At 42.1% G+C, this 22,964-nt stretch overlaps 1 protein-coding gene across 1 annotated transcript in view; it reads right to left on the bottom strand.

Annotated features, from left to right (window-relative positions):
• TBC1D8B (TBC1 domain family member 8B) overlaps nucleotides 1-21,365 on the bottom strand; it is a gene marked incomplete in the record, with an annotated part of 97,864 nt that extends 76,499 nt beyond the window's left edge. Inside the window, 1 exon segment of the mRNA XM_036740448.1 lies at nucleotides 21,223-21,365. Coding sequence (XP_036596343.1) covers nucleotides 21,223-21,358 — 136 coding nt within the window.
• Between the last annotated feature and the right edge of the window lie 1,599 nt (nucleotides 21,366-22,964).

The raw sequence follows: 22,964 nt of genomic DNA, 5'->3' as shown, positions 1-22,964 counted from the left end.
TTAAATCCCAAGATAAGTCAACAGAGTGATCAGGCAGCCAAGAACACCAATGTCATCTTATATTGCATCAAGACAAGCATAGCTTCCAGGGCCTATGCTGGAAAGCCTTCAAGGACAGTAAGAGCAACAGACCAATGTTGATTTTCAAGGCCCAGACTAGCTCAGTATAGAAAGAGGCTCATCGCCACTACACTACCTCCTTGGTGATCAATTCTTTAGCTATAGCAACTGAGGAAATTTTTTTTAAAAAAGGCAAAAATGACCCTCCCCTTCTGTTTCTGCATTGACAGCTGCAGAAAAGGGGTTGGAGGGTATTAAGATCACACAGTTTTTAGACCATTTATAAATTTTAACTTGGATTTTGGTACTCCAAATGTAAGATTCTTGTCCAATGACCAAGTAGATTGTGCTACTGGAAGAAACAAATCATGTTAATCTCAACATTCTTGCCATAAACAAAACCATTAGAGAGAAGAAAGTAGAAGCTAAATGAAGAATGGCACACAGGTTCTCTCTGAAGAGGCAAAGGAAGGAATTAGGGAAAACGGTTTTGTGGCAGGCTTAAAGGCAACAAGAAGTACCTTTTATGGGATATTTGGCGAGTTCACATTGCAATACCTGTGATAAGGATTTGAGAAAAGCCCATCATGGAAAAGAATGCATCTTATATACCCACACTGGGCAGAGAGGATGAAGAAGTAGAGTAATTCCAGGAAGAACTCAATAAGACCCTTGAAATTAAACCAGTTTACTTTTTGATTCTTGATGACTTCATTGCAAAGATGGGAACAGGGTTAGGAAGAAGTAAGGAGAGAGGTCAAAGACTTGTAGACTATACAGAAGATTCATGCCTTTATTATCATGAATACTTTCTTTGAGAAAAGAACTGGTACATGCTGACACCAACAGCACCATGTAACATCACACAAAATGAAACTGATTACATAGCCAGTTCTGCCACAACATAAGTTTAGAAAATGCAAATTTTGAGTTTGTTTTTACATGAATTATTCCACAAGAAACAGCCTGACTACAAAAACCATAACACTTCACAATAACTCATAAGCCACAACCCTTCTGACACCCACTTCCATAAACAAACTTCTGGTCTTTGTCAAGGTAAAGTGTCATATTTATTGTATATCTTCTGGTTCAGTAAGAACTGTGGGCGGAGAAGGGCTGGTCTATGCCAGCGCTTCTTAAACTGTGGGTCGTGATCCCATATGGGGTTGCATAACTGAATGTGGCGGTCACGAAAAATCTAGCAACAGTAAAAGGTTTCTGAACACACAACAACCAAAAATTATCTCAAAATCAAATGTGTAATGAATCTGAGATGTTTCTGGCAGCACTTGTCCATGGTGCATTGTGCGACGTCATTGCAGTATTGGTTCTGAACACGCAACATGCGCACTTTGTACTGCACATGCTGTCACACCACACAACACCTATGAATGCTGTAAGAAATACCTTGGCTCAGATCCAAGGCTATTGTATGTTATGAGCTGCAGTGTTTCTACCATACATACAAGTTTTCTGCTCTTAGAGAAACACAATAATTACAGAAAATAAAGACTTTTAATATTTTTCTACTGTCATTCCTCAGCATGTAAGCATCAAATTTGGATTATATTGTGTTAGAATGTTTGATTTTAAAAATTGCTGTTATCTCCTTTTATAGAAACACAAGTGTTTAATTGCAGCAAGACAAAAGCCCTTTAATAATATTTCTTCACCATCCCTGCTATATGTGTATGTAAGTGTGAACATCAATTTCTTAAATTAAGCACAAATGTAATTTCATAAACTAAAGCTAGTATTTATTTGAGAAATTATTAGTGATATTTATCAATATTTTAGGACAAAAAGGTTTTTATGGTTATGGATAAATGGCTAAATTTAGACAGAAGAGGTAAAAATACTGATGACAACATGGCATGGTATTTGCTACTGGGTTGTAGTAGTACACCTAAATTGACAAGAAAAAGAAAATATGTCAAATCGTGTTTGCAATATTGATTTACTTTTAATAATGATGATGATGTGGGAAAACCTCTATGCTTAATTTGTAATGAAGTTTTGGCTGTGGGAGAGTATTGAACCGGCCAAACTAAAACATCATCTTAATACCAAGCATGCAGCATATTGCAATAAACCAAAGGAATCTTTTGAACGACTTTTAAAATCTTCAAATAAAGAAAAACAATGTTTTGAGAAATTTGTAACTGTCAATGAAAAGTATTTACTTGCATCTTATGAAACTTATTATTTAACTGCAAAAACTAAAAAGCCCTACAAGATAGATCTTGTGTTACCTGCTGCTATTAAAATGTCAGAAAAAGTCCATGGGAACAAGTATGGGGATGAAATTTGTAAAATTCCTTTATCAAATGATACTGTTTCCAAAAGAATTTCTGAAATTAGTAATGACTAATTCCAGCAGCTTATTACCAGGACAACCCAAAGTGTGCAATTCAGTTAGATGAAATAGCTGAAATTTCTAACATGGCACAGTTGTTACTTTATGTAAGATATGTTTATGAAGGAAGCATACATGAGGAATTATTATTTTGTTGCCCTTTGGAAGGGCACACAAGAGAAGAAGATATATATCTTAAAGTCAATGAATTTTTCACAAATGAAGGTTTACGGTGGAAAAAGTGGGTTAGAGTCTAGACAGACAGTGCTGGAGCAATGATGGGTGAGAATGTTGGATTTGTAGCAAAAGTTAAAGCTGGTGGCAACGAACATATCACTTTGCCTCACTGCATGATCCATCTGAAAGTACTTGTAGCAAAAAAAAAATATCACCAGAGTTAGATGTGCTTCATGATGCTATCAAAATAATTAACTTCATTAAAAGCTGTGCCCTTAATAGTCCTTTGTTTTCAAACCTTTGAATAGATGTGAATCCGATTACAAAAACTTATTACTACATGCAGAGGTGAGGTGGCTCTCAAGAGGGCAAAGTTTAAACAGATTATTGAAACTGAAAGATGAAGTTGTTATATTTTTGACTAAGCAGAAATTCGATTTTGTTAATTTTTTTCATAATGACATGGCTTTCAAGACTGTGTTGTCAGATATTTTTGAAAAATTTAATGATTTAAACATGTTGCTTCAAGGAAAAAATTGTAACATTTATGTTAAAAGATAAAATTGAAAGTTTTACTTTAAAAGTTAACATATGGAAGAGCAGGTTAGAAAATGGTTCTTTAGAAATGTTTACAGCTACAGATGATTTTATAAATGAAAATAACCTTCCCAAAGTTTTAACTGTAAGAGTTATAACTGGTCATCTGAAGTTCCTACAGAGGTTCAGAAATACTTCCCTTCAAATTTTTATTCTAAAAGACCAAGTTGGGTTTGTAACAATACGCAAATACTCAAATCAAAAACGTCAGTTATCTGCCATTAAAAATTCAAGAAGAATTTGCCAAGTTATCAAGCAACACAGGTTTAAAATCTGAGTTTCCTAAAAAATCATTAAATGAAGTTTGGCTTGGGATTAAGACAGAATTTCTAACAATTTCTGAATTGGCCCTAAACATACTTCTGTCATTCTGTACTACATATTTATGCAAAGTGGCATTCTCAGCACTGACAATTATAAAATCAAAATATCGATCACCTCTGAAAAACACTGATGATGCAGTCCTGCAGTATCAAATATTCTGCCAAGATTTAATCTTTATGTAAAAATAAACAAGCACATCCACCTGATTAGTATGCAAATTTGCTTTTGTCTTTAATAAATGGCAAAATTTTATATATATGCATATATATTTATACCAAAGAAGTGTTTTAAAATATATTTCTTTATGATTTATTATCAGTAAATGCTTGATTTGTACACCTAATTTATATACCTATATACTCAGGGTTGTGTAAACATTTCTTGGGTGAAAAGGGGTCATGAATAGATAAAGTTTAAGAAGCCATGATCTATGCCCCCCCCTTTCAGCATGGCCTCCCCTCTACCCAATGAGGCCCAGAGTTGTAGGTTGCCCAATTTGCCTGAGACTTTGCAAGATGCCCCATGGGAACAGGGCTGAACAGCAACCCAAGGCCATGGATGTGGCCACTATTTACTGTAGTATTTATGCATTTCTTCTTAAACATTTAGCATATATAAAGCTGTGCTACTACTCTTATTAAGTTCCTATCTTTTTTTAATGTGTCACTGACAAAATTTTTGAGCACTGTGTCCTATATAATTATGTTGCCCCAGCACAGATCTCCTATGTGCATGCTCAGTCCAATCTGACTGCTTTTCCTATCTTTTGTTCTCTTTAGTATCACTTTGTACCTATGGACATCGGGCACAACTAAACCCATTTTCCCATTGAGCTTCATGGTTTTTACTGTGGGATTTTTGCATAGTACAGTGGTTTGGGGGAACACAGATCAAGTATTGTGTTACAATAGAACTGTCTGCATTTTAACATACCAGCAAAGACTGTTATTGATATGGCATCATTCATGAATCAACCCTTCTACAGCTAGACAACAAACTTATTAGAACAAAGATCAGAATTAGTATACAGCACAAAGAACAGCAATGAAAAAAAGACACGCCACGCAACTGAAACAACTCAATCCTGACATATTTAAACAAACTATTGGTAATGAAAACTAGGCAACGGACAGTAGAAATAACAGCCACCATTTTTAATTTTACATGGAAGTTTAACCAATATAAATAATTGCTCTGACAAAGTGCCCAAAAGAGTCTAAGAAGCACCTTAGTCAGAAAACACTTGGCTTACTTGCCAAGACAAGAGATGGAAGCCGAAGGCAATACCAATTCAGAATATAAACTTGTCTGTAAAATTTCACAAAGAAGGATGATGAAAGATTAAGTGCAGTATAGCCTCGTCAAGCTCATAAAAAAGCAGTAGAGGGCAAACCACATTAAAGAAAGCTTGGCAAGAGCCCCAACTAAGCAAAGTCATCCCAAGACCATTTAAGGATGAAAATGAAAGGACGACAACAAACTAGAAAAATGGAAACTATTTGCAAAGCTTTTCATTACAGACTATTTTTCACCTTCAAGAACAGTGGCCATTCAAAGAATTGGAAATTGAGGGGATGCCCGTCAATTGGGGAATGGCTGAACAAATTGTGGTATGTGAACATGATGGAATACTATTGTGCTATAAGAAATGATGAACAGGCGGACTTCAGAAAAACCTGGAAAGACTTAGATGAACTGATGCTGAGTGAAGTGAGCAGAACCAGGAGAACACTGTACATAGTAACAGCCACAGTGTGCGATGACTCACTTTGATAGACTTAGCTCTTCTCAGCAATGCAAGGATCTAAGACAACTTCAAAAGACTCACAATGGAAAATGTTATCCACATCCAGAGAAAGAATTATGGAGTCTGAATGCAGATGGAAGCATACTATATTTGCTCTCCTTTTCTTTTGTTGTTTTGTTTTGTTTCTTCTTTCTCTTGGTTCCTCTCACTCTTCTTTACATCATGATTAACATGAAAATATTTTTAATATTAATGTATAAAAAGAGCCTATATCAGATTGCACACTGTCTTGGGGAGGGGGGAGGAGAGGGTGGGAGAGAAAATTCAAAACTCAAAATCTTATGGAAGTAAATGTTGAAAACTAAAAATAAATAAATAAATAATTTTTTTTAAAAAAGAAAAAAAACAGCGGCCATCACATTTAGACTGTAACACCACAGCCTCCATATGTGCCAATGTCCATAGATACAAATGGTACTAAAGGGAATGAAAATAGGAAACACAGCGGAGACCAAGGGTGTACAGAGGAGATCTGTGATGGAGGCAACATAATTGTATGGGCATTGAAGGATCAATTTACAAGGTCCCTGAAGGAAGGGAAGATAACAAAGGTGTGGGAAAAATCTCAGACTTTTTAAATTACAAAAAAGGCAACTGAGAGAACATTAGCAACTACCAGGCCATGTGCCTACTCTCCTATCTTTATAAAACTTCTATGAGAATCATCTATACACGTATTGAGGGCATCCTGGATGAGGGACAACAAACAGCAGGCTTTCACAAACAATACTCCACAGGAGATACCTTTACCATTAAGCAACCGGCTAAAAGATGGAGGAGAGGCATCAGCCCTGAAGCTAAGAATGGTTATGATATTTTTAAATAAAAGAAAACTTTACTTTTAAGAGTAAAAACTATTCTTAGCTCATGGGCCATACAGAAACAGGAAGGTGGGTTTGGCCCATTCCTGATGTAGAGAATATAAGGTCCTACTATATTTGTTTATTGATTATTTAAATTGATAGACAAAGAAGCTGCCCTTAGAAGGCTCTCTTCTAACAAAGGCTTTCCCATCCCTACATCAAAATAATCTGAGATCCCTTGAAAGACATAATATCAATAATCTTGTTCAATGATCCTATGATAACAAATAGGTAATATGTAAAATAGCCAGATGCATGCTTGCTAAAGATATTCACCACTGTAATAAAGGAAATCTAGCACAGAGTCTAAGTTGAAAGAGTTTTCCTCTGTGGCTAGTGAGGCCTTCCAGATGCTACTATTTGCAGATGGCATCATGTGGGTCACACTGATCCCCAGAACATTGAAGAGTCTCCTGGAAATGATCCATATGATCCATAATCACTCAACGGAGTTTGGCCTGACCATCCACACAGGAAAGACTAAGTGGATACAAAATATCTATTGCCCAAATTAAGACATGCAATTGGATGGAAAGCTTATAGTCCATCAGTGTGAGCGTCCATATAGGAGTGAAAGTCCAAATGAACAAGTTGGGCCCAGAATTAAAACAGAGAGAAGAGAGTGGGCTGGATTGCCTTTGGGAAATTGCAAAGCTCCTTTAATGACCTCAAACTTCTCCCAGAAACAAGGGTCTATCTTTTTAATACCAATAGTCTACCACTTTTGTTGTATGGCTACAAGACATGGAACACAACGGTCTGAAGAATTAAAAATTTCTTACCTTCTTAATGAGTAGGAGGAGAGAATTTGGAACTGAAAATAAAATTTAATTCAAAAAAGAAAAAAAACTGTAAATGAGTCACACAGAGGGCAATACAGGGGCAGATAGTGGATACAAGTAGGACATAACAAATGAAGAACTTCAAAGAAGAGAACTAAGTGATGTCATTGGGCAAACATATGCTGAAAAAAATAAGATAGGCTGGTCACATGGGATGACAATCTGAGTGCCCCACTGGGATCTTTGTGGTACCAAAAGAAATGAAGGAAGGCCTCTAACACAGTGGAGGGGCCCTTGTAATGAACTTATGGAAGATCATAGGGAAGAAGCACCTGGGATGAACAGGCATGGAGGGGTTGTGATGTACATCACACTGAGGCAGCCAGGTTGAAGATGTCTGAGTTCAAATCCAGCCTCAGACACTTACTAGCTGTGTGACCTTGGGCAGGTCACTTAAATGCTGTCTGCCTCAGTTTCCTCACTTGTAAAATGGGGATCATAATAGTACTCATCCTCCAGAGTTATAGTGAGAATCAAATGAGCTAATATTTATAAAGTGCTTAGCACAGTGCAGGGTACATAATAGGAACCACATAAATGCTTATTCCCTTCTGTAACAACAATGTTACTTGCAGCTACTGTGGAGATGTAAGGCCAATAATAGCAGCACACAGGAGGGCTGCTAGCACAGGTTCTTTGATCTGCTTTTCTAAAGGAAAGCAACTTTAAGGGGTTAACAATCTTACTTTAATTAAACATACATATATCATTCACCTAGTTCAGGGGAAAAAATTAGCACCCTGAACTTCAGAGAAAATACAAATTACAAACAGAGAAAATAACACAAATCAACAGACAGGTTTCTAACTGTCCAACCATAACAATACATACATAGTTACCAAAGAGAGAGAGAAACACCAATATCTGGGTTTTCAAAGCAGGGGGGCTCCTTAATGGCTACCCAGAGTCTCGTCTGGCCAAATCACACGAACACTCTTCCAATGAGTGAGCCCCAAAGCAAAATGCTACCCTCTGAGTATATATATACTGTTTCTAATCAAGGACTCTTGATTCAATCAAAGACTCTTGATTGAAACAAAGGCAAGACTCAATCAAAGGCACTTGACTGCCTTAGTGCTGAGAAGCACTCCAAAAGAAAAAACAGCAAAAAGTCCCACTTTGCTTGCCATTACACCTTCCTTTCCCCATATATTCCTGGAGGGAATATGCAAATCAGATCTGAGATCCCAAAGGTATTAGAGAGTACCCAAGAATAAGATGGTACTGCTGTCCTCTACCCTAGTCAGGCCACAAGTGGAGTTTGGGCTTCAGCTCTGAGTGCCACATCTCAAAAAGGTTACAGTAAAGCTGGGGAGCCTTATGAGGACTGACTAGAGAAACTGGAAATGTTTGGCCTAGAAAAAAGAAGATTCAAGAGGACATGGCAGCTTTCATCAAATATTTGAAGGGAAGTCATGTGGAAGAAGGACTGGCCCCACAACCAGCTTCAGAACTGGAAAGGACTTTAGGCAAAAGTGAGGAAAGAAAGGACTTGGGGGAAAGTGAAGGACAAGGCCTGAGGCTTAAGTGAAGCAATTTGGCCCAGGACACACAGGGAGGTATCAGAGAAGGCTTCAAACTCCCCTGGCTCCAAATCTAGTCCTCCGTCCACTGGAGACACATTCCGTCCAGCCACCAAGGGGCAAACCTAACAATCAGAACCACCCAAAGCAGAGAGGGCTGCCTTGCAAGTAGATTCCTCCTCACTGAAAGTCTTAAAGCAAAGACTGAGTAACTATTTGTACAGTATGCTATAGAATCAGTCAGTCAATAGGCTTGTTTTCAGCATGTACTTCCTATGTGCCAGGCACTGTGGTAGGTGCTGGACATACAAATACAAGTAGGAAAAAAATGACAGCCCTTGCCTTCAAAGAACTTACATTCTAATGGGGGAAGACAATACATAAATGGAAGAGGGGATTCTTGTTCTACTATGTGGAACCTTGCCCTTCCAACACTGAAATTTCATGATTTTGTGCTTTAGGAAAGGAAAAATTGTATATACAGTTATTCCTTCCATATCTTGACTTTCCCCATTGCAGTTTCAATAGGTCATAGATCAGCATAAGAAATTAAATGTGAATTTTTTTGGAGTTTTGCATAAACTGCACACAACACAGAAAAAGTTTAGAAACTCAGAAATGCATAAAATATATATGTATGTGTATATATGTGTATATGTATATATACACACATATACATGCATACACACATATACATACATATATACACATATATTATACATGTGTGTACATATACATACATATACATATACATATATACGTGTGTGTGTGTGTGTGTATATATATATAGTGTTGTATGATATCAAGAAAAAAGAGAAGGAAATCCGCAAAGCTAGAAGACTTCTTCTCTAGCACATAGGGAGGGCCAAAAAACTGTATGCAGATTTTCCAGATTGTGTCACCCCTGACCCCCACAACGTGGAAGGGATAACTGTATTCTATATATAAGGCTCATAGTACAATAAAACTAGAAGTAAATAATGACACTACAGTAAAAGATGCAGGTCCCGATGGCAACCAAAACCCATCAAAGGCTTGGTGAAAGAAGGAATTCTAGCCCAGGGGAGAGGCGATGAGGGCCTGAGCTAGCGTGGTAGCCACATGAGTGGCGAGAAGGGGGTGGTGAAATCGACAAAGCTTACCAATTGAATAGGGCACCTCCTAAATCGCAGATCTCCATTTCCCACACAAGCTGTCTGCTGGTGCCCAAAGTGGTACAGGAAAGAACCTGATGGCAGGGAGGTTGTACTAGGTGGTTTCTAAAGTTTTTTCCCACTCTAAATTCTATCATCCTCCATCTCTGTCTAACCAGGTGGTTTTCAGTAGTCACAGCACTCATTTTCATGAGATCATAAAGTTGAAAGTGGAAGGATCCTCAGAAGCTAGTACCCAGTCCAATTCCCTCATTTTACAGATGAGGAAACTAAGGCCCCAGGAGGGGAAGTGACTTGCCCCAGGTCACACAAAGGATCTCAGGTCTAGAGCTAGAAGGGACCTCAGAGACCATCAATCCAATGCCACGATTTTACACTTGGGGAACCTGTGGCCCTGGGAGGTGCCTTGTTAAAGGCCACATGGGTAGTAAGTGGCAGGATTTGAACCTGGCTCTTCTGGCTCCAGAGTTAATGCTCTTTCCACCATGCCAATGGACTTCTTCTTATTTAAGCATTACACACAGTTGATCCAGTGAATTTCCTCAAAGAATAAACCTTTGTTGTATGGCCCGAGGCATTAGGGCCATACTTATTAGTTACCTAATATCTTAGAGTATGTGTTAGAGGCATCATGGTACCAGATTTGGGGCCAGAGGACCTGGATTTGAGTCCCGTCTCCTCCACTTACTATCTGTGGGACCCCAGGCAAGTCACTTAATCTCTCTGGGCCTCAGTTTCCTCAACTGTAAAATGAGGGAGTTGAACCAGTTGGCCTTGAAGGTACCTTCCTAGATATCTAAATCTGTGAGGCTTATTTCCTTCTCTATGTAGCTTCATTGCATCTCTTGCCTACGTCCCTTTCTCCCCACTCACATCATCAGGGTAGGTGACACTGATACTGACTGCCACCTAAGTAGCCAGCCCGTAGAAGTTGCCGTGACCTTGTCACCTGTTATCGCCCCAGCACCAGTGCCTGGCAGGTGTTAGGTGCTTAATAAATGCTTGTTAGCCAACAGCCAGCCCGGGGCTGATGAGTCTCTCTAGCCTTAGCTCAAACCAGGAGCTGAAGGGGGGGAAGGCAAGGCAATTGGGGTTAAGTGACTTGCCCAAGGACACACAGCTAGTAAGTGTGTCAAGTGTCTGAGGCCGAATTTGAACTCAGGTCCTCCTGACTCCAGGGCCTGTATTCTGTTCAGTGCAGAGCCCCTCAGCTGCCCCCGAAGTCTTTCTAGCATGGTAGGACATGGCAAAGGCATGTCCACTGGCACAGACATCAAGAACCTAGGGACCATTCTATTAAAGGAGACAGTGAAAAGATCGATTTGGAATCAGAGGACCCAAGTTCAAATCTTGGTTCTTCCACTTACTCTGTGCCCTTGAGCAAGTCCCTTCTCCTCCCTGGGCCTCAATTTCTTCCTCTGTAAAAGGAAGGTGTTGGATTAAAGGTCCTCTGAGGTCCCTTACAGCCCTGGATCTTTAGTAGAAGAAGGAAAGTAACAAGGAAAGAAAATGCCAATACTGTTCATTAATGTGACTGCCTCTGAAAATGTTAGAGAAAAATGAAAATTAGGGAAAGTAGTATATTAAATTGGGCCTGTACATAAATTATGATCAGCTATATTTGAATTATATTTATTGCTGTTTTTATTAGTCCAGTCTTATTATGTCAGCTGTATGAGGATCTACCACTGTGTGCATAAGTTTAAGAATTTACAGTCTTGGCATTGCCTAGGACATTTAGAGGTTAAGTACCTTGCTCATAGTCACACAGGTAGTAGATATCAGAGTAAGAATCAGAACCCATGTCTTCCTGACCTTCAAGATGCATAAATCTCTATCCATAACATCAGGCTGCCTTGTTACCAGGGGCCGCTAAGTGGCGCTGCAGTGAATAGAGTGCCGGACCTGGAGTCAGGAAAACCAGAGTTCAAATGTGAACTCCAGACACTTACTAGCTGTGTGACCCTGAGCAAGTCACTTCACCCTATTTGCCTTAGTTTCCTCATCTGAAACATGAGCTCAAGAAGGAAATGGCAAACCACTCCAGTAGCTCTACCAAGAAAACCCCAAATGGGCTCACAAATACAACAACTAAACAACAACAAAAGCCCTTGTTAACAACACAAACTGGGCAGTGAATTTGTTTTACAAAAGTCAGAGCTAGCATTTTGAAAGCTATTAGCTCCACAGTGAAAACTCTGGAAAGTATTCTAACAAAAAGTAATTCTGCTTTAATTTGTTTTTCTTCTCTTTGCATTTTTAAAAGGATATTTATATGAAAATAGGATCCTTATAGGCACTCATTTCCTTACCTAACTAAAAGCATGGTCCACTTGGGAATTTAGTATTTTTCTAGAGAACTAACTGATGTCAGAAATGATAGATTAGGTTCTCACGTGGAAAATATATAAGGACAGGGGCATCTAGGTGGCACAGTGGATAGAGCACTGACCCTGGAGTCAAGAGGATCTGAGTTTAAATCTAGCCTGAGACACTTACTAGCTGTGTGACCCTGGTCAAGTCACTTAACCCTGATCGCCTCGAGAAAAAAAGAAAATAATATATAAGAACAAATAAATTCTTAACCAAATAAATTATGTTTTCATGGACACCACTATGTTTCTGAAGATTAGGACATGTAAGAAAACGCGAGAACTGTTTTCTACATTGAAATAATATATCATTATAATATATATTATATAATACATAATATAATATGTCATTATAAAACTATCATCTTGAGAAAATGAGAGGAAAAAATCAATTCTTAGGCTAGAGCTAGACCAAAAAGTGATGCCAAAGCAGAGCTGGGGATGAGGCGGGAAGGGGAAACATAATTGTTTTTCCCCATCAGTTGGTAGTAAATACTTTCTAAAGTAATGATTTCATGTTAAGTCGGTGGACACACCAGAAAGATAAAAAGAACCCTGGGACTTACATCTGAAGCCAAATTTATTGGAATGGAACCTGGAGACACAGATGGCTGACTCTTGGAGTCACAGCAGATGAAGAACAAGGCAAACAATTGGGGCCTGGGCACTTCTCATTCAGGTATGCTCCACCAAGCCTACAACATTTCTGGCTTTGGGTCTGTTACTGAACCCACTGGTGTAACTGCCAACAGTGAGGACACAGGCACCCAAAAGAAACAGCAGGCCTAGGGTGGGGATTTGGGTCCTTCTTTCCATACAGAAAAGGATCTCACTTCGTCACATGGACTGATACTTCTCAGTTCTTCCCCCGTCAGTTTGATTTAGACCACCTAGACGACTGCAATAGCCACTTAGTTGATCTCTCAGCTGTCCCATTCATCTTCCACATAGCTCCCAAAGTAACATTCCTAAAGAACAGTTCTGATCACGTCACTCATGTGCTCGAGAAACTCCAGGGGCTCCCTATTACCTCTAGAATCCAATACAAACTCTTCCGTGTGTTACTTTAAATCCTTTGTAACCTGGCTTCAACCTCCCTTCCCAGCCTCACTGTACATTCCTTCCCCTTCATGCGCTTTATAATCCAGGAAAACTGGTCTTCTTGCTATTCTCATACACAACACTCTAACTCCTATCTTTTCTTTTTTGGAAGGGGGAAGGCAGGGCAATTGGGGTTAAGTGACTTGCTCAAGGTCACACAGCTAGAAAGTATGTCAAGTGTCTGAGGCTGGATTTGAACTCAGGTCCTCCTGACTCCAGTGCTCTACTCACTGTGCACCTAGCTGCCCCTCTCCTATCTTTATATAGATATAACTATCATGTTTTCTTATTCTAATACATCTAGATTCCTAACTAAAATCATATAAATAGTAAGGCATATACAAGCAGTGAAACGTATAAGAAATTCTTTGGCACTGTACCTCAGGATTCTATCACTCAATGTGCGGTGTTGGCTCCTATAATAAATGCTCAACAGGATGGGGGAAAATAGAAAAGGATCTATTCTTAACCAAAATATATATATATACACATACGTGTATGTATATATACATACACGTATGTGTATATCTCTCTCTATATATACACATACATACAAAGACACACACAAGACAGGAAGCATCATTACTGATTTATGAACAGGAAAAGAAAAATGTATGCCTCCATTCCACGCCTCTCTGTGGTTTTTTGTTGTTGTTTTCAGTGAGAGGGAGCAATCTTTGGACTTTATGTAAGGACAGCCTTTCAGTGGCCTCACCCTTGGATAACTGCCTTCAAAGTGAGGAGGATAACAGAGAATTCTATATTGGAAAGGAAATACTTGCTCATTTGCGCAGGCGTTTCAATGGTTTGGTTTGTTGGAGGGAACAATATCTAAGAATAAATATCTGCCATGACATATGCGTGTCTCTACAGATTTTAAGAAAAGGGATGATTGCAATAGGAAGAATTCTAACTATTGGCAGTTTTCTTTGGAGAAGAGGTAGGAATGCCGAGAGCTTGCAGCTGGGAAAAAAGAATCTGGGAAGCATGGGGAGAAGCTAAGCTTCTTAAACCTAAGGCCACACAGAATCAACTGACACAGGGTTTGTTTGAGGATCTCCTCCATTCTGATGCCTTGTATCGACAAGATGGACCAGCAGGTAGGTAAGAGGTGGCTAACGTGACTAGTGGAGGCAAGGATCCTACAAAGAGAAAGAAAAAGAAAGGCCTGAGAAAAGGCCATCAGATTGAGCACTTCTGATTTGTCCTCGCTCAAGTTGGGAAGGGGGTTAGCATTGAGAAGTAAGTAGTTGAACAGAGACTGTACTTTTCAATTCAGTGAGGAGAAAAAGGAGAGCAGGGATGGCAGGGTCAAGTAAAGATTTATTAGAGAGGGGGTGGACCTGAGCATGTCAAAAGACAGGTAGGGATTCAAGAGAGAGAGAGTGATCCAATAGGGCAAACTTTGGGAGAAAAGAGCAGGGGTACTGTCAAAGGCCCAGAGAGGTGAGCCTGAGTTAAGAAAGGGCCTGTTCTCTCTTTCTCTTCCTCCTCTCCCTCGGAGACTGGAATAGAGGTGGAAAGGATGGAGGAAGGTCAGGTGATCAAATAGTGCAATTTCTGAGGTGTGAAGAATACCCTGCAGATGGCTTGGATTTCCTCATTAAAGTAGGAGGTGAAGACATCTGCTAGGAGGCCGAGAGGGTGGGGGCGGAATTGTATTGGGAGCTAGAGGGAAAAAGGGTTTGGAACAGCTGCTGAGATGATTGGGATAGAATCAATCAAGGAAGACCAAAACCCTGACTTTCTGGAGAGAAATGTAAAAACGTAAAATAAAAGAGAGAGAGGAGGTGGGGAAAAAGAAGAGAAGGAAAGGAACCAGAGGCAGGTGCATCTATTTCTGTGGCCATCAATCAAGAGGCAGCTCAGCATGGTGGATAAAAAGCAGGTCTCAGCGTCAGGAAAATCTGGGTTCAAGTAGTACCTCTGATCCTCTTTGGCTGTGCGACCCTGGGCAAAGTCATTATCTCTCAGTGTCCCTAAGCTGACCAGGTTAGGATGGATAAGGAAAATCTCCTCCACTGGAGTTTGCTAAACTAACGCGCTTACTGTGTTGGAAAAATGTTGAGGGACCACAGGTCAAGAAGGAAAAACTTGAACCCAGGACTTCTGGCCTCCAAGGCCAGCCCAAAATTACTCAACATAATCTGACATGGAAAATCAGATAAGAATTAGCCCATCAAGATAACGTTTCTGTCGATATACAAATGGGGACACTGAGGCTCACAGGGGGCAGGGACTTCTCCATTATAGTACATGGCAGAACCTAGATTCAAATTCCCATTTTCTAAGTCCAAGTTCATTTTAATTAAACTTTATTATTTTTAGTTCTGCTTTGCATGACTCAAAATCTACTAATGTGAAGTATGAGAATCTATGATATTATCAGCTATGGACATTTCAAAAGAATAAAACAATTCTGAGAAGCCATAAAGATATATGCTCAATAAACTACCCAAACGAAGTTGTCATGACTGGCAGGTTTCCCTTTAATTCCCATGAACAAAAGTTTTCAGGAGAAAACAGTCCTATTCATTCCCCATGTGTGGTAGCCTCCATCTGCCGTGCATTGCAAATTGTAGCCATTTGCATAATTTGAGGGAACATGCATAATATCTTTAAATTATGTAAAATTAGACTCTAAACCAATCAATCTATGAAGGTGCTATATTTAGGTGAGAGAGAAGAATTATCCTGATCAGCCAAAAGGAGCAAAGGCTAAAAGCAAATAACTGCAAAATTTCTAAGTACTAATTACTCCACCAAATCAAGGAAAATCACTTCTAACGTTTCAAAAATCTTTAACCTAAAAACAATAAGGAAAATAGTGGGCTGGATTGGGAGTTAGAAGATTTAGGTTTAAATTTCTACTCTATGATTTGGGGCTAGTCACTTAGCGGATCCTGGATACAGATCTGGAAGAGATTCCGGACTCCTCCTAGTTCATTCCCCACTCCACTCTCCTCATTTTCCAGAGAAGGAAACTGAGGTCCAGGGAGAAGTGACTTACCCAAGGTCACACAGACAATAAAAGTGTCAGAGGTAGGATTTGGATCCAGATCCTCTGACTCCAGAGTAAGTACCCTTTATGTATAGCACTTCTTCCCTGCATGCACCTCAGTTTCCTCCTCTGTAAAGGGAAGGGTTTGGACTAGATGGCCTCTGAAGTCCCTTCCAACTCTAGATCTAGAATCCTGTGTGTGACCTCGGGCAAATCCCTTCCCCTCCAATGTGCCTCAATTTCCCCATCTGTAAAATAAGGGAGGTTAGACTCTATGGCCTCTGAGGGCCCTTCTAGCTCTAGATGTAGAATCCTGTATGTGACCTCAGACAAGTGCCTTCCCCTCCATGTGCCTCAGTTTCCCCATCTGCAAAATAAGGGAGGTTAGACTCTATGGCCTCTGAGGTCCCTTCCAACTCTAGATCTAGAATCCTGTATGTGACCTTGGGCAAGTCCCTTCCTCTCCCCAGGCCTCAGTTTCCTTCTCTGGAAAATGAGAGATTGGACTGGATGGCCTCTGAGGGTCCTTTTAGCTCTAAATCTAAAAAAATCCTGTGATCCCACAAACAACATCCACAACGGCAAGGTAAATTAAAACAATACCAAAAGGCAGCCAGACTCCAAGATGTTCACTTGTTTTTCAGTCACGTTCAACTCTCTGTGACCCCATTTGGGGTTTTCTTAGCAAAGATACTGGAGTGGGTTGCCATGGCCTTCTCCGGCTCATTTTACAGGTGAGGAAACTGAGATAAATGGGGTTAAGTGACTTGCCCAGGGTCACACAGCTAGGAAGTGCCTAAGGCCAAATTTGAACTCACGAAGGAAGAGGCTTCCTGACTCTAGGCCCATTGCAGCACCACCTAGCTGCTACCTCCATATGGGAGAAGGGAAGAGATGATTCAACAGGTGTCCCTCCACTTGGTAGGAGAGAGGGGTGTGGCTGCAGGGCACAGCTGAACTATAGTCCCTGGATCTGTGTAGGCTGAACTTGTTTCACCGTCCTTTGTGAGAAAGGGGGAGGTGGGAACAGGGCTGTACGGAAAACCAAACAAATAAACAAAAACGGTGGCAAAATCCTCTAGGACACATTCCACAATGTTAAAAGCATCCTGAGCATCAGTAAAAGGCAAAATAAAGGTCCACAACAACCCAAATGGTTCAAACTATTTCCACAATATCCTAAGAATGATGGACCATTTACAAAAAATAATCTTGGGAAAAGTTCCACATTGGGGAAGGATCTCAAAAGTTTAACTTCTAACTTCTCAAACTGTAACCATCAGACTCCACTGGGCCTCTTGGTATTACGTGTTGGTCTGATATTCTTTTTTTTTTTGGTTGATGGGGAGAAGGCAAAGCAATTGGAGTTAAGTGACTTGCTCAAGGTCACACAGCTAGTAAGTGCTTGAGGTCATATTTGAACTCATCATCTCACAGCTACTACAAGTCAAGTGTCTGAGGCTGGATTTGATTGAACTCAGATCCTCCTGACTCCAGGGCCAGTGCTCTATTCACTATGCCACCTAGCTGCCCCTTTTATGATAATAGTAACTGGGGGAAGGGGGCAATTGAGGTTAAGTGACTTGCCCAGGGTCACACAGGTAGTAAGTGCTTGAGGTCAGATTTGAACTCATCATCTCCTGACTCCGGGGCCAGTGCTATATCCACGTAGCTGCCCCTGGTCTGATATTCTTAATTAGTACTTTAAGGAGAAGAAATGTCTCCTGGCTGAGTCTATCCATCCATGCAGATGGCAGCCCCTTTTTACCTCAGTAAGGTTTAATGAGTTGCTCCAGGCCAGCAAACAAACAAACCAACAAAACCCACCAGCTGGCAGCCAACTCTCCAAAGATGAGAAGACCTTTCAGAGCTGGGCCCCTGGCTTCTATTATCCCTTTGTATTCCCAACCTGTTTAGAAACAGCAGCAAGGCTGTGCGGCTATTCTGATCTCTCTCAATTCTAGTGCCTTCTCTCTGAGGATCATCTGCAATTTCTCCAGTCTATAGCTTGTTTGCACATGATTGTTTGCCTGTTGTCGCCCCCATTAGACTGTGAGCTTCCAGAGGACAAGAATTGTCTCTTGTCTTTCTCTGAATCCCCAACACGATGCCAGGCACATAGGTGCTTAATAAATGCTTGTTGACTGACTGTCTCAATCGTTAATATGAACCACTATGGATGAAAAATCGGGTCAGGAGAATAAAGGTCATTTCCACAATGACCCACTCACACTGAGCATATCAATCCGACTCGTACAGCGGAAATCTTGGTACATTTTTCTCAGATCAATGCTTTTGTTGTCTTACTCGAGAGATTTGGAAAGCAATAAAAGGCAAGGAGAAATATGGAGCTTCTGGGCTGACAGCAGGGACCATGTGGTTTTTAACCTTATTAAAAGACTGAGAGAAAAGCTTCCAATGTCTTGGAAGCACTATGCTGGATTTATGGGAGGATACCAGGATTTGGGGCCTTAGAAGATCTTAAGAGTTAGATGGAACCTCAGACACCACAGAGGAAATTGAGGCCTGAGGAGGTGGAGTGTCTGGAGTCAGGGGACCTGGGTTCAAGTTTTGGCTCTGCACCTTAATACTTATGTGTGACTTTGACCAAATAAATTTCACCACCACCCCCAGCCCCAGTTTCCACTTCTGTGAAATGAAGGGGTACAATCTGGAAGAGACCTCAGAGACCACATAGCTCAACACCTTAATGTTACAGAAGAGGAAACTGAGGCCCAGAAAGGGGAAGAAGTGACTTACCCAAGGTCACATGTAGACTCCTACATCTAGAGCTGGAAGGGACCTCAGAAGCCCGCTAGCCCACCCCTCCTCATTTTACAGAGGAGGAAACTGAGGCCCAGAGAGAAAGAGTTGACTTGGTCAAGGTCCCACACAAGTATCTGAACCCAAGTCCTCTGACTCCAAATCCAGGCCTTTTCCCATTACCCAATGCTGTCTCCCATCATCCCCTTGTTTTCCACATGCTTCTCAGGCCAGTATCTTGCACATAGAAGACATTTAATAAGTATCTGTGGAACTCTGGAGAAGATGAAGAATCATTTTGTAAACAGTGAATTCTTTTTAATGTATTTATGCGATCTCACCTTTGCTACTTCTAGCTTGGCCAACTCTGGGCAAGTCACTTAACCTCTGGGTTTCAACTGTAAAATGAGAGGTTTGGATTACATGATGTCCAAGGTCCCTTCCAGTGCTAATCTGTCATCTTATTATTACCTAATCTATGGGCACCATAAAAGAATAAAACAATTTTTAGGAATCACAAACATGTATGCCCAACACCATCTAAACTAAGTAAGGTTTTATGATTTGTAGCTTTCTTTTTAACTCCCCTGAACAAAAGTACTTAGAAGAACATGGCCCTCTGTATTCCTCATAGTATGGTGGCTTCCATTTATTATGCACTGCAAAGTGTAGATATCTGCATAATTTTAGTGAATATGCACACTATTTTTAAGTTATGTAAAATAAAACTCCAAACTAATCTATGAAGGGGTTATATTTCAAGTGATTTGATTTACAAAAATAGGAGTTACATTGATTTTTTTCAGGAAGAAAACCATCGCATGGGTTGCCAGAACCAAGAGAATTCATTAGTGAGCATCCAACTTGTTGGTGATGAGCCTTTGTGTACTTAGCAAGGTTGGTTCTCTGGTAGCAGATGCAGTTCAGTACTACTGAGTCTGTTTTGGGAGATTTTCCAGCTAGCTAGAACCTACCCGTGCTGTGCCCACTTGCAGAGGCTTTTCTGGAAGTAGCCCCAGAAGTGAAATGGACAAGAAAAGAGGGCCAGATGGTATTTGGGGAGTCTTGCAACGCTCTCAACGATATCACACTGCGCCCCGATGCAAAACCCCATCATCTTTATTACTAGCACCGTTCCAGCGATGTTATATGGCATCAGTGTCATCTGATGGGCATGGCGGTTGTGACTGGAATGAAGTATATAACCCAGAATGCCTTGGGAGAAGTGGTACAAAAGATCTCATCAAGGAAATACTGGGCTGGTCAGTAGCAAAAGCAAGCGCCAAAGGACGGCCAGGTTGAGTACCACACTCATGAAATATTAAAAGACTCAAAGGAAAGCTTCCAGAAATCATAGGATCCTTGTAAAACTCAAAAGGATCTCAGAGGACATGTAATCCAATGTCCCCTTTTTAACAAATGAGGAAATTTTGACCAGTGGAAGTTATATTACCCAAAGTCACACGTATGATTAGAGATCTAGAACTGGAGTGGACCTCAGAGGTCAACCCTCTCATTTTGTAAGGAGGAAAAGAGGACAAGGGAAGGGACTGGTCCAAGGTCATACATCTGATCCTAGCTTGAGAGCAGGAAGGGGAATCAGAGGCCATCTAGTTCAAACCCCTCATTTTACAGAGGAGGAAACTGAGGCCCAGAATGGGGAAGAGACTTGCCCAAGATCACACGTGGAATCCTCGATCAAGAGCTGGAAAGGACTTCAGGGGCCATCGAACGGATAGAGAAAACTGAAGCCGTCTGAGGGCTAATGACTTGCCCAAGGTCACACTCTAGAGCAGGAAGGGGCCTCAGAAGCTACCTAGCCCAACTGTCTCATTGATGACTTAGATCTTTTTGAGAGTTTTTGAGGTCGAAGGCACTTCCGACCTCATCTAGGCTAATCTCCTACCTTTACAGATGAGAAGGTGGCCAAGGTGGACTTACCGAAGAATTCCATCTCAGGTTTGAAGCCCTCCCCTCCCCCCTCCAAAAAAAAAAAAAGATCTCCAACCAAGGATGGAAGGAGGTTGGTATCCCCAGGGTGAAAACCCTATGCCCTCCCACCCCCAAAGGAGGAGGCACCGGCTCTCCCAACGAGAAGATGGAGGAGGGCGGCCAAGGCGGGTGGGGGTGGATGGGATGCGAGGGTGTGCGTGCAGACCCGGGAGCGAGCGAGCCCGCGAGCGGTGCGCGGGAGGGCGCGCAGGGACCTGCCTCCCCGGCGCAGTCCGACGGCCGGCCGGACTGTCGGGGGGTGGGGGTGGGGGGCCGGAGCAGCTCACCTGTGAGCCCCCCGCTGCCGCCGCCTTCCTCCCCGTGGCCCCGGCGCCGCTGCAGCACGAAGTAGTCGTTGGCCCGTTCGAGGAGCCACAGCTTGAGCGCATTCTTCAGCAGCACCTCCTCCGGCTTGAGCCACATCGTGGACCGTCCGGGTCGGCTCCCCCCGGCCGCCCCCTCCTCGGCGGAGCTGGCCGCCCTGAGCCCGGCCCACAGCCCTCCCCTCCCGTCCCCGCCCGGGCGCCCTCAGCTCGACTCCGGGTCCCTCGGGCTCCCGCTCCCTCGGGCTCAGGATCTCCACACCTGCTCGCACCCCGCCCTGCTCTCCCACGTCGACAGAGTCACTGCCAGCTCCCGCCCACCGGGGCCAATGGTCCCGCCCTGCCGCACGGCCTCCTGGGAGCTGTAGTCTGCGTCCCGTGCTCGGGCTCGAGACTATGGGAGTGTTTGACTATGCTTCCCATAAGGCCCAGCGACGGCAAGGAAGGCGGGGCAGCGGGTGTCCCAGCCAGAGAGTTGTGGCTTCTCTGCCCGCTCAGCCGGCGGGTAGAGTTGGCCAGCTAGTCCAACACCCTCATTTTACTGAGAGGGAAACTGAGACCCAGGAAGAGGAAGGGATCTGCCCAGGGTAACACAGAGGATCCTACCTCCAAACTGGCGGGGACCTCAGAGGCCATCTAGACCAACGCCCTCATCTTACAGGGGAGGAAACTGAGGTCCATGGAGGGGAAGGGACTTGACCAAGGTCACACAGAGCATCGTGGACCTAGTGCAGGAAGAGACCCCAGAAGCCACTTCTGAGTTAGTGCTTTTTTTCATTGCTTAACCTGAGTTTTCTGCAGTGAAATCACAGGCCCAGCATCCCATTCCATCCCCTCCCCCTCCCCCCAACACATTTAATGTAGTCACAGGAGGCTAAGAATATAATCACAAGGTACTTAGGAGGTGTTAAACTAACAGTAAAAGACCGATCTTTACTCCGATCCTTTATGAGGTGGGAATACCTGTGATTGAGTCAAAAAGGAAACAACTCCATTGGCTGAGAAAAAATTAGCCCTGCCTCTGGGGGTTTTAAGTAGCTACTCCCGGAGGAATCCAAAGTAGTCAAAACTATCTTGTATAGAGAGACCCCGGTAAGGGGAAGGAATAAATTTCTCTCTCTTCTCCACCCTCCACTTTGGCCATAGAACTTTAAAGCAGAGCCACTGGACCAGTAAGAGACAACATATCCGGTTGGGAGGAAAGGCACACGCCCCAAAGAGACCAGGATACAGAATGACAGTCTCCTGAGGGAGGGAGCAGCTTCAAGGGTGTGACACTCCCTCACCCCCTTGCGATTCAGGTTATAAAGAAATGCAGACCAGGGAACCCAAAGGAGTCTAAGATTTAAGAAAGGACTTCCAAGGCCTAGGGTACCATGAGTTGTGAGGTGTCTTTGCCACGTTTCTGACTCACTACAGTCACGTTTTTAGTCTGAGCCCACTCTTCCCATGACCCCTGTGTGTATTTCTGGGAGAGTGTGCCTCAAGATTATTGGTAAAATGGAGCAGCTAGGTGACTCAGCACTGGCCCTGGAGTCAGGGGGGCTTGAGTTCAAATCTGACCTCAGACACTTGACACACCTACTAGCTGTGTTACCTTGGGCAAGTCACTTAACCCCAATTCCCTTCCCTCTCCCCCCTCAAAAAAATTATTGGTGAAATGTTTTGTATCTACTCTTCTGGCTATAACATTTGAGTAATGCCTT

The sequence above is a fragment of the Trichosurus vulpecula genome, assembly GCF_011100635.1.
Source record: "Trichosurus vulpecula isolate mTriVul1 chromosome X unlocalized genomic scaffold, mTriVul1.pri SUPER_X_unloc_1, whole genome shotgun sequence".
Classification (NCBI taxonomy): domain Eukaryota; kingdom Metazoa; phylum Chordata; class Mammalia; order Diprotodontia; family Phalangeridae; genus Trichosurus; species Trichosurus vulpecula.
This window is presented reverse-complemented; position numbering and strand designations above follow the sequence as displayed.